A 12908-nucleotide genomic window follows, 5' to 3' on the forward strand; every position below is an offset into this window, starting at 1 on the left:
GTGGTTAACGAGCGTTTCACGATACGAGCTATTTTTTTTTTTTTTTTAAATCCTGACTCGGTTTGCGAGCGCTGTCTCGCAAAACGAGCAGGATTCAAGCCATTGTGGTGTGCAGTACCACATCTGGCCAGAGGTGCGGGGGGCGCCGGTGACACTCAGAGCCGCTCGGATGCACTTGGAAACACTTGGAAGTACTCGGAAACACTTGAACGGTTTCCATGTGCATCCGAACGGTCTCCGAGTATTTTTTAGTCTATCTGGCACCCCCCCTCCCCTCTGGCCACATGTAGTACTGCATACAATAGAAGTCAATGTTGAACGAAATATCTTCGTTTCCATTGACTTCTATGGGAAAACTCGCTTTGATATGCGAGTGCTTTGGATTACAAGCATTCTCCTGGAACGGATTATGGCCATAATCCAAGGTTCCACTGTACACATAATACACAAACTCAAGTCATGTGCATAGGCAGACATGTGCAGAACGAAAAAAAAAATTGTTTTTGTTTCGTTTAGATTCATTATTTACATAAATTTGTTTAGTTAAATTCCTTTAATCTGTTTAATATCGTTTTCTGAATTTGTTTATTTGTATTCTAATCAATTTGAATATTAGAATTCGGATCAATTCGAAACGTTTTTGAATCGATTTCGAATAGTTTTCGAATTCTTATCATTTTTGAATTTGAAAACTTTTCGAATTTGAATAGTTTTCAAATTTCCAAAGAGAATAAAATAGAATAGAAAATAAAGGAATAGAATAGAAAAAAAATAAAATAGAATAAAAAAGATTATAACAGAAAATAAAAGAACATAATATAATAGAGAAAACAGAACAAAATAGGATAGAACAGAATAGAATGGCATATAATAGAAGGGAATAGAATAGAATTAAAAAAAAGAAAAGAATTAAATAGAAAGAATTTAACCATCTTCTGAAATTTGAATAGAAAAAGAATAGAATTTAAAACAATAATAGAATAGAATAGAAATAATATAACCATTTTCCAAAATTCTAATAGAATCAATTTGAATAGAATAGAAAAGAATAGAGTAGAATAGAATAGAAAAGAACACAATAGTTTGGAAAAAAACAGAACAAAATAGAATGAACATAACCATCTTCCTATTCTAATCTATTCTTTTCTATTCTATTCAAATGTATTCTATTTGAATTTTGGGAAATGGTTATTCTATTTTATAATATTTTTAAAATTGTATTCTTTTTCTGTGTGTTTATTCTAGTCTATTTTTTCTATTCTATTATTTTATTTTCTATTCTATTCTTTTCTGTTCAAGTTTATTCTATTTAAAACTCGAATTTTGGAAGATGGTTAAAATCTTTCTATTCTATTCTATTCTGTTGTTTTGTTTTTTCTATACTAGTCTGTTATTTTCTATTCTATTCTAATCTATTCTTTTCTATTCTATTCAAATTCGAATTTAGGGAAATGGTTATATTCTTTCTATTCTTTTTTTTTAATTATTTTATTTTCTATTCTAGTTTATTTTATTCTATTCTTTTCTATTCCTATTTTTTCTTATGTATTCAAATTCAAATGTATTCTATTTGAAATTTGAATTTCCGAAGATGGTTGTATTTTTCTATGTTATTCTATTCTATTTGTTTCTGTTATATTCTAGTTTATTCTGTTCTTTTATTTTCTATTCTATTTTGTTCTGTTTTACTCTATTATATTCTATTCTTTTACTTTCTGTTATATTCTTTTTTTATGCTATTTTTTCTATTCTATTCCTTTATTTTCTATTCTATTTTATTCTCTTCGGAAATTCGAAAACTATTCGAATTATAAAAGTATTTAAAAACGATCTGAATTCGAATTTCATCCGATTTTTTTTTTTCATTATTTCGGATTCGTTTAAATTCTACTATTGTAATTTGGATACATCCGATTTCTGAAAAAACGAAGACTCATCTGAATTTCAGTTTGTAACGAAACGCACCGCACATGTCTATGCGTACGAGGCATACAACATTTCTCAAGTATTGACATAACTTATAGAGAAGGTCTGCGTAACCTTTTCCGAGGCGATGTGGTGTTCAAAATTGTTGCCGTTCCCAGAATGGGTAAAGATAAAAACCTGAAACAACAAGCTTCCAATTCTAGACTAAGGTCTGATGCTTCACAAAAAAGAGGACACATACTTTGATACAATAAAGGAAACCCTTCTGAAGTCAGAACAAAAATTCAACAAAAAGTTCCATGGGCTATTCGTGTCTCCATTCTTGTAATAAATGTAAATATTAGGACAGGTATCATACAACTCTACCCATGGTCATCAAGTTTATGAGGGCAACCCCTCGCCTCATATGTACGTTCATAAATAGGCAAAACCCAGTTAATCCAATTTTTCCATTGGTTAAGGGGCCACAACTGTAGAATGTATCCACTGTAATACAACTGTTTTCCTAGTATGAAACTAGATAGTGCTGACTATCATAGGAAATAGCCAAGAGAGGCCCGGAGTCAACCCAAAAACATAACGGAGGGCCGGGCATGACAGGGGTTAACGGGGCGTCAGGAACCGGGGAAGAGAGGGAGGAGTGCGGTGGGGGGACGGAGATGGGGGCGGAGCCTTGGAAGAGGAAGTGACGTTGCATGAGGAGGGAGGCGACCTCAGTCAGGAAAGGGAGAGAGCGGGGCAGCTTCCCACCCTCCCGCCCTACATGTTGTGGTAATTTTCCAGGTTGGGGTTGGGGGGACTGGAGCGTCCCCTAGGAAAAAGTGGTGCAATTGGCAGGGTCCAAGGTCCTTTTAAGTTATATGGGCACTTAAAAGGTATGGTGTAGGGACCAGTTGGTACGGGTACCTGCTAGTTGTCTCTGAGTCGGTGGTTTGTGACTGGAGGCCTTAGAAGTGGTGCTTATGCCATTGGGACCTTGGGCTCCATTATCGTTAAAAGCTGTATGTTATGTTTAAAAAGGTTATTGATATGTTAATTATTGGATATTTATATATTTGGTTAACAAAACGGCTGCTACAGCCAATTTACCCCAGTTATGTGTGGCGTGGTCATTAGAGGTAAAGGGGGGCGGGTCATTGGCATAGCAGGTAACAAGCCATGGTTAATACCATAGTCATGTTCCTCAACACCATCTAGTAGCCAAAATGCAGTATTTTCTGCATTCGCACTGAGGTATTGTACTTCGTTACCTGTGGTATATACAGAGTGGTGTCATCTTCAGAAGTTTTTAGCTCCTACGTACATTGTTGAACATCCTATATCTGAACCTACCTGGTCTTTTATTGCAGGTTCTCAGTGCTGAAGGACGATGCTGGCTGGCTCTCCATTAACTCGCTGAACGGAACAGTCAACACCACGGCACCCCTCGACCGGGAGTCTTCGTTTGTTCGCAACAACACTTACACAGCCCTGATCCTAGCAATAGACAATGGTGAGTGAGTAAGTTAAGAAGAACTTGAGGTTATTTATGGTGGAGGAAGTTCTTTTCGGGTGCTAATCCATCCTTCTGTCTACAGTGGAACCCTGGTTAACAAGTAACGCGGTTAACGAACGTTTTGAAAGACGAGAAACTTTAAAAAAAAAAATTCTGACTCGGTTTGCGAGTGTTGTCTGGCAAAACGAGCAGAACTCAAGTGAATGTGGTGTGCAGCACTGCATTTGGCCAGAGGTGCGGGAGCGCCGGTGACACTCGGAATGGTTCAGGGCCGTTCGGAAATACTCGGAAACACTCAGAAATACTCCGTTCCCGAACCTTTCTGAGGCTTTCCAAGTTCAGCCGAGCTGTCCCCGAGCATTTCCGAGGCTCTCCAGCGCCACCCCCCACCTCTGGCCACGTGCGGTATTGCATGCAATAGAAGTCAATGAGGAACGAATTATCTTCTTTCCATTTACTTCTATGGAGAAACTTGTTTGATATGCGAGTGCTTTGGATTACAAGCATTCTTCTGGAACCAATTATGCTCGTAATCCAAGGTTCCACAGTATTAGGAAAAACGTATATAAATAAGGTCTGATCTGACCCACCACCTTAATAAAGGTATTGGCACATATTGGACTGGAAGGCTTCATTCTCAAGAACAATATTTCATCAAACAAGGATGGCTGCTCTTACAGAGGAGCCCTTGGGCCATCCTAAAATGTGGTAATCGGATTTCTGAGTGTCAAAGTCAGAATTCTGGGAGTAAAGGTCAGAGTTCTGAATTTCAGGGCTGGATAGACAGAGCTCCCATATATGTATTTCATCTGCGTGTTTAGCTTTAAACATGGGTCACATAAGAGGGCCTACAAAACTCCATATTTAACCCCCCCCAACCGTGGGGTTGTATTGAGTCCCACTGTTCTTTGGAGCCTCCCATGAAGCCGCACATCCAATATGACAGCCGCAATCTTTGGATCCTATCCCGGTCGTATCTCCTCCCGTATTCCTAACACAGGAAAGTTCCTTGTTGAAATATATTTCCTGCGGCCTGCGTTGTGTTTGCTGTGCAGTTCTCAGACTTTTTTTTTTGAAGGGCTTTTGTCATAGTTTTGGCTCATATCTCCGCAGAATCACTAATGCGAGTCGTGTCAAGTAATTTTACAAGGGTCACGTTTGGTCTCCCGGGACTTGTCTGAGTTCTGCAGATGCTCCGCTTTGTATTATTTGCATACAAATGTCTTTTGGCGGCGCCGGCGGATTTTCATGACGTAGCAAGTTGCTGTACGTTGCTTTTGATTCATCAATAAGTTTTACAGTGCCCCTCCGCGGGAGGCTGACCTCAATCTTCTGCTTCTGGAGAAATCACATCTGGTGAGATGGTGGCTCCTCTGTGACAGCAGCCGGCAATGCATGTTGCAACATGTTCATCCGGTGTTGTGAAAGCATACACTGCTCAGCCATAACTTTATAACCACTCACATTGACATTGAGTAGGTCCCTTTTTGTCACAAAGACATCCCTGATGCATCGAGGCATGGACACCACTAGACCCCTGAAGGTATGCTGTGGTATCTGGCATCAAGCTGTCAGTAGCAGATCCTTTAAGTCCTGTAAGTTGTAAGGTGCGGCCTCCATGGATAGGACTTATTTTTCCAGCACATCCCACAGTGTCATGAACAGGTGCGACCAGAACTGTGTGGACTGCAACAGAGGGAACCAAATGCATTATTAAAGATAAGTGAATACAGATTAAATGCACCTCCAGTACCAAACAGTGTACAGCAATCAACCAACCAAACAGTGACCCACAAATAATACCAGTCTAAACAAAACATATTTACAGCGATAAGGAATACCCAAATCGTAAATGTAGCCAGGCCTACACGGGAGATCCAACAGATGGGGGCAAGGAGTAAGACAGGACAAGGAGAAGGTGGACGGGATCAGGCTGCAGGGCAAGGGTACAGGATAGCAGGATCACAGAAGGGACAGGAACAGGTTCAGGGGATCACAGGTCAGGGCTCAAGGACAATACCAAGGCAAGTGTGTGAGTGCTTGCCGGATATAAGTACACATCTCCTGCAATTACCCTCAGGTGACGCCTGATTGCAGGAGATGATGTCGGCTCCACATTGCCAGGAGACACTCGCTGGTGGACACCAGTACTGCGGCCCAAAGATCTAACCGTGCCACCAGCAGGTGAAACCTTTCACAGCTCCAGACTGCTAGGAGACACCCGCTGGCGGACACCGTTACTGCGATCCAAAGAACTGACAGCGACACCAGCAGGTGAAACCTTTCCTGACACACAGATGCTCAATTGGATTGGGATCTGGAGAATTTGGAGGTCAAGTCAACTCCTTCAACTCATAGTGTTCCTCAAACCATTCTTGCACCATTTTTGCAGTGTGGTAGAGAGAAGGAGCACAAGGAGTCAGTCAGCTGATAGGAGGAGAGAGCTGAGTGACAGAGAGATGAGCTCATCTGCGTGTTGCTCCTTTCACTGTCCAGTCACACTTATCCTGCTGTAAGAGGCCACTGCCATCAGGGGATACTGTTTCCATGAAGGGGTGGACTTGGTGACTTCAAGCCTCTGTCTCCAGAGCATTTAGCACAATAGCTTAGTAGTTAGCACTCCTGCTTTGCGTTACTATCCACATGGAGTTTGTATGTTCTCTCCAAACTAAAGGCATGCTGGCAGGTTAATTGGCTCCTATTTAAATTGGCCTCCATAGCGTACCTTAGATTGTAAGTTTTGGTGTACCACAGCTGAGACGTCGCTCAGACCAACTCAGGGCTTAGATGATATATGGCCTCAGCCAGCGCTGTGCCGGCCACGCCCTCTAATGCATTTCCTGTAAGTGAGACGCCACTCACACCAACCCAGTGCTTACGCAATATATGGCCTCAGCCAGTGCTGGTCCGGCCTCGGCCACTGATGCGTTTTGCCCTGCCCACTGGGGCTTGGACACAGAGGTCTGTGACCAAGCCCTGGTGGGCGAGATGCAATGCATCAGTGGGCATGGCCGCAGCAGCGCTGGTTTAGGCCATACATCACGTAAAAACTGGGTTGTCTGAGCGGCGTCTCATCTACGGTACACCAACACTTCTGGATTGGTCAACTTAGACACCTGCTCCCATATTCTGATCACCGTCAGGGAAACACTCAAGCCTCCAGCTTTGAGCAGTGCTACAAGCTTTTTCATCATCAGATTGTAAGTTCCTTCAGGGCAGGGACTGAATGTACAGTATGTAAAGGGCTGTGTAAGGCCCCTTTCACACGAGCGGTCCAACTCCGATCCGGCAAACACAAACAGAAGGGGATCCATTCCCCTCCGCCTGCCTGGATCAGATTAGAGAGTAGTCCAGTATAAATGGACAGCTGGTCCATTTACATCTAATTGCCCATAGAGCAGAGGGGGCTGTGTCCGTGTCCGCTCTGCATAAGCGGATCCGGGCCATGGTAAAGGGGGTCTGTATTCTTGGCACTATATAAATACCTGTAATAAATAAATAAATGTCTACTATAAACCCCCTTTGGTGCATTGATTACGATAACGGGTTTCACGTTATTATATTGTCATTGGAGGTTCATGTTCATCATAGTAATGGGGAAAAAGAAAAAGAGAGACAGGTCTGATACTACCCATGACATACCTCCATCCCTAAGTAATGCAAAAAAAAGGAAAATAGCCCATGGGACTTTGAATGAGGCAAGCATTGGGGGCCAACAAAGTAGAGTAAAACATAGTAACGTGATTTATTATAACCTGAGTAAATGTATTGACATACAAACCAAGCTGTTTAGCATGATGACAAATAGCTTGAAAACATGCACATGTTATTGTATACAATGTTAGAGTTGTACTGGCATCTATAACTCGACGTGTTTCGCCAGCCACTGCTCGCTTCTTCAGGAGTATGCATTGAAAATACATATCACATAAAATATCTTTTTGCAAATAGAGGCCCAAATGGAGCCCCATAATTACAAAATTGCGAAGCCGAGGTTCCAAAAAGTAATCCCATAGGAGGCGGCCACGGGATGCATTGGCCGCCTCCTAGGGGATCACTTTTTGGAACCTCGGTTTCTCCGTTTTGTAAGTATGGGGCTCCACTTGGGCCTCTATTTGCAAAAAGATATTTTATGATACGTATTTTTAATGCATACTGTTTTTCTAGAGATACTGCACCTAATGATCTACTCCTGAAGAAGCGAGCAGTGGCTCGCGAAACACGTTGTTATAGATGCCAGTACAACTCTAACATTGTATACAATAACATGTGCATGTTTTTAAGCTATTTGTCATCATGCTAAACAGCTTGGCTTTTATGTCTATGCATTTACTCGGGTTTTAATAAACAATGTTACTATGTTTTACTCTACTTTGTTTACTCCCATGCTTGCCTCATTCAAAGTCCCATGGGCTATTTTCCTTTTGTATCATAGTAATGGGGGGGGGGGGGGTTGATTTACTAAAGTAGTACATTTTTCACCTTATTCAGTCAAACTATGTTTAGTTCTACCATCCAATAAAATGCAGAGGAAATTTCTATATTTTTAAAAAATTCCTCTGCACCTGACTGGATGGTCACGGTGAACACAAGTTCACTTGACAAAGCGAAAAAGTACTTCTTTAGTAAAATGCCACCAGTTTACTTATGATGCCTTTTCATAGAATTATGTTAGAGGTGAAGATTGCTTGAGCTGACCATGTAAGCCAAATGTAAATGGGTAAGGTGAAAGAGTTTCTTTAACCTTCAGTAGGTTCTTACAAATACCTTTATTACAATGCTTATGCTAAGGGAAATGGGTTTTGCCAGTTGTGGGGTCTTCCACCCACAAGTAAAGTGGACCCTGTTTGAGAAAGCTCAATGAGCTTCCATAAAGGGAGCTTATCTTCGTTTGCTTTAACCAAGGTTAGGGTCTCAAGACTCACCTGCGGGTAGGTCTAAAACAGATTTTAGTACAGCCTAGTAAATACCGGGCAGATTGCAGTAGTGCCAACTATGAAACCAAAGCATTGACCATTCCCACATTATCAATAATCTCCAACCTCATGCCTTGCAGCACCATATATCATCGATATATCTTCCATTGCAGCCCTGAGTGATTATCTTTGGGCTCTCAAGGGTACCCTGCTCAGTAGTGCTTGCTGCTTTTACTACCCTTGGGCCTTCGGCCAAGTGTCCCCACCTAGGACCAGTGAAATTATATGGACTATACTTGCTCAGATGCCTAAAACCCTATGGTGCTTTCCCCCAGTCCAGTTGGTTAATCGTTCAGTATTCAAGTCAAATGTAACAAAACCAAACCATGTATGTTATTTTCAGTCATGTTTAATTTTTCGCAATCTAATTAAAGGAAGAAGCAATTTTCCAGGTCATAGAATTTCCTCTTATTTTTTTATGGGGCTTTAACGTGTGTTGTGTAGCAATTTTTTCCCCCAATTGATTCTCTCATTTGTCATTTCTGAATGAATCTTAGCCAATCAATAGGGAATTTCTACAGCATCAGCTAGTTTGTTTCATTGAGAATTTCAATTAATTTAAAAAGAGAGACCAAAAGTTGAATTGAAAAATCTCAGATTTAAAGAAAACTGGGTTTAAAAAATGATACGTTTGGCTAGCATAACTTTCTCGACCAGCCCTTCTCAAACCTTTTACCCTAGAGCAGTGTTTCTCAATCTTTTTAACGTGGAAGCACCCTTGAAATTATTTTCTGGTCTCGGGGAACTTCTGCTGATAACTACTATATCTTCAGTTCACAGTACATTAGTGTGATGGTCAGTGGGAAGAATGCTCCTTACATTTGTATTAAGTGGCAAGAATGCTCCTTACACTTGTGGTCAGTGAAAAAAATTCCCCCCTCCCCTCGATAGCTAAAAAAAGATCTTTCGTTTCATTGGTTACTAATCAGCAAGGCAGAAATGGCTCAGTCCTCAAGAAACCCCCAGCAACCCCTGGAAGAACTCTTGGTTGAAAACCTTTGGTTGAGAAAGGCTTCCCTAGAGGAAACCTTTAAAATAATTTTTTAGGTCTCGGGGAACCCTTACTAAAACCAATTAATCTGGGGTCAGTGGGAAAAATGCCCCTTCCACTGGTGGTCAATAGGAAGAATGTAACCCTTGCATTGGTAGTCAAACACCCTTACAGCTAAAGAGATCATTGGTGCCATGCCACTGGCTCTACCAAATGGTATTGGAATCATGTAGGCACCGTCAGATGGGAGGACAATCAGCCACAGTTTAAGGAACCCCTAGCAACCTCTTGAGGGACCCTAGGTTCCATGTTGAGAATGGCTGGTCTAAAAGAATGTGTTGTGAGCAACTGGATAAGCAAGATTCTTACACTACTAATTACTGTGTTGTTGTTATCTCAGATCTACACTTATGCCGTGTACACACGATCGGAAATTCGGCCAGCAAAAGACCGATGAGAGCTTTTGGTCGGAAAATACGACTGTGTATGCTCCATCGGACTTTTGCTGGCCGAATTCCCGCCAGCAAAAGATTGAGAGCAGGTTCTCAATTTTTCGGTTGGAAATTCCGATCGTCTGTAGCAATTCAGACGCTCAAAATTCCTACACATGCTCAGAAACAATTTGGCGCATGCTCGGAAGCATTGAACTTCATTTTCTCGGCTTGTCGTAGTGTTGTACATCACCGCGTTCTTGACAGTCGAAAGTTCAGTGAACTTTTGTGTGACCGTGTGTATGTAAGCCAAGTTTGAGCGGAATTACGTTGGAAAAACCATCCAAGATTTTTCCGACGGAAAATCTGCTCATGTGTACGGGGCATAAGAGTGTTTCACTTGCAAAAGGAAATAAATAAGTTCTTACTGGAGCCAGTAAGCCACAACCCAAGGAACTCCTAGCAACCTCTTGAGGAACACTAGAGCTCCAGGAAACCCTGGTTGAGAATGGCTGGTATAGACTGAACTGGTTGAGAAGATGCCTTCTGTGTGTCTTTGTGTACGATGAATGAGGTGGGTTTGATCATGGGTAGGAGTGGCCTCTTTGGCCCCTAATTTTGTTTTGGGAATATTGGCAAGCCTGTTTTGTACAATTTGCCAACAGATATTCTAGGGTTCCATAGAACCCTGGTTGAGAATGGTTGGCATAAACTGAACTGCTTGAGAAGGTGTCTTCTGTGTGTCTTTTGTGTGTCTACTGTACGTGTAGGATGAATTAGATGGGTTTGGCCATAAGTAGGAGTGGCCTGTTTGGCCCAGAGATTCTTGCTTTGGGAATATTGGCAAGACCACTTTGTATAATTTGCAAACGGATAAATAAAAAGGACGCTGACTCTTTGATAAAACGACAAGGACAGTCAAAGCTTAGAATATGACATTGGACGATGGAGCCCTCGATTATCGAGCCTTCTGATTAGATTAATTGGCACTTTCTGTTCCTACCTGTTTTGCGGGAAAACAATTAGTTTGATAGCAACACAATTACTCCCCTTATCTCGGGCTCGCCAGTGCTATAATTAAGAATGCCGCTCCAGATGCCTCTCTTTTTGCTATTTTAATCACATAAATTACACAAGAAATATTGCTTTAATATGTCATCACGCAGCCTTGATTAAAAATTAAAGTGATGAAATCAGGGTTTAATACAGCTGCTGTGCTTCGGCGCTTATTAACGCATCTGAAAGAGATTTCCTATCTAAATTACTGGATACAAGGACATGATTACAATGCCGGCAACACTGTGTATTTATGTTCACAGATGAAATGAGATTTCGGCGGTAGTGTTGTCACAGCGCGTTGCGCTAACCCTTCCTCTGCCTGGGGGGGACCCCTGGGATGGTTTGACAAGGCTTTCTGCTGGTTTTTGCTGTACGAGGTCTTCAACACTTTTACTTTTCAACAATGGGAACTTTTTCACACATTTATCAAGTAGATGAACCCTGTCTATTAACCTTAAATTGTACTCCATGTTTGCGGGGCTTGTTAACGAGGCCTCTCCCGTAGACTTGTCTATTTTCAAAGGGATAATTCATAGAGCCCGACCAGATGTAGTGGAATGTATCCTGTTTGTCTCTAATCGTATAGACAAGTGGTCTTCAAACTGCAGCTCTGTGCTTGCTTTTATCCAGCCCCCGGGGCATCCTGGTGTACTATCCCAATAGTACACCAGGATCTTGTAGTACCGTAAGTAGTATTCACAAGGCCCGGGGAGCAGCTGTGCCCATTCAGCCTCCTTCAAGTGCGTTCCAGTGAGGATTCATGCCTTAAGCCTCATACACGCGATCGGACTTTGTACAAACTTTCCTGTGGATTTTTGTACAAAGGGCGTTGGCCGTCAACTAATTAAGCATACACACGGCAGGACTTTTGTTTCGGCAACAAACACGAACGTAGTGACGTTTCAACGTACTGACGACACTTCAAAAAGAGGATGTTCAATTCTCCGGCACCACCCTTTGGTCAACTTCTGTATTGTTGTCTGATCTTTTGCGTTGGTTCTGAGCATGCGTGTTTGTAGTTTTTGTACAAAAGTCCGAGCACACGATCGGACTTTGCTCCATCGGACTTTTGTTGCCGGAAAGTTTGTCCGTTCGCACAGCCAACAAAAGTCAGATGAAAACCGAAAAAGTTTGTCCAATGGAGCGTACGCACGGTCGGATTTTGCCTTAAAACAGCTAATCAGCATGTTTGTTGTCAAAAAAGTCAGATGGTGTGTACGGGCCTTTAGTGTGATTCACTTCCTCGTCTCAACTGAGCCATCATTGGTGCCTCACCCCCCCCCCCCCCATACACACACCTTCCCATATCGTAGTGATTGCTTTGGTTTTCAAGCAGCAGAGCAACATAACCACTTCCCCCATATCAAACTCCCTACAACTTTAGGCACTTTGTAGGTGAACGCCAAAGCAACGCGATGGATGTTGCCTTCCTTATGCGATAGAGAACAAGGTCTTGCCAGCACACCAGACATCCTTTTTTTTGTCAGGTACACATTTATTCAAGCATAGTGAAGGAACATCAAGGGCTTCATGAAGGAGCGAATAAGCATCACACACCCTGCGGGGACCCTTATCAAAGTACAGTAACAAACGTGACCCACATGCAAAGAAACACTTTGAACGGCTTAAATGACAATCAAGTCGGATATATTTAAAGGAGATCAACTATCAGATGTTGCTTTTTATATGTGAAGTGCATGCAAAGTATTGTGTAAGTGTAACACTTATTACTTCTCTAAAAGATCACAGTACCCCTCCTGGCAATGGCTTCATATACTCCAGAAGGACGGAGCCATTTGTCTTCCAGCATTATTCACAGTCAGCATCTACTTCCTGGACTGAGATTTAAGCTCAGATGATACAATGAGGTGAATCCTGGGGCATGTGTTCATGAATGTTTAACACAGATCAGCCCTTGCTGCAGCCCTATATTACCTTGACAGTTGCTTCAAAGGGACAGTATTGAAGTCCGATAACCGGGGAAAAAGACTGAGGAAATGCTTCCTGCATACTGATGACATCATCTCAGC

At 42.0% G+C, this 12908-nt stretch overlaps 1 protein-coding gene across 1 annotated transcript in view; it reads left to right on the forward strand.

The window, feature by feature from the left end:
- The window catches only part of CDH13 (cadherin 13), a 902416-nt gene that overhangs the window by 850985 nt on the left and 38523 nt on the right, over positions 1-12908 (forward strand). The window contains exon 11 of the mRNA XM_073605913.1: positions 3276-3418. Within this exon, the coding sequence (XP_073462014.1) occupies positions 3276-3418 (143 nt within the window). The remainder of the gene's footprint in view (positions 1-3275; positions 3419-12908) is intronic.

This window comes from Aquarana catesbeiana, linkage group LG11, assembly GCF_042186555.1.
Source record: "Aquarana catesbeiana isolate 2022-GZ linkage group LG11, ASM4218655v1, whole genome shotgun sequence".
Taxonomy (NCBI): domain Eukaryota; kingdom Metazoa; phylum Chordata; class Amphibia; order Anura; family Ranidae; genus Aquarana; species Aquarana catesbeiana.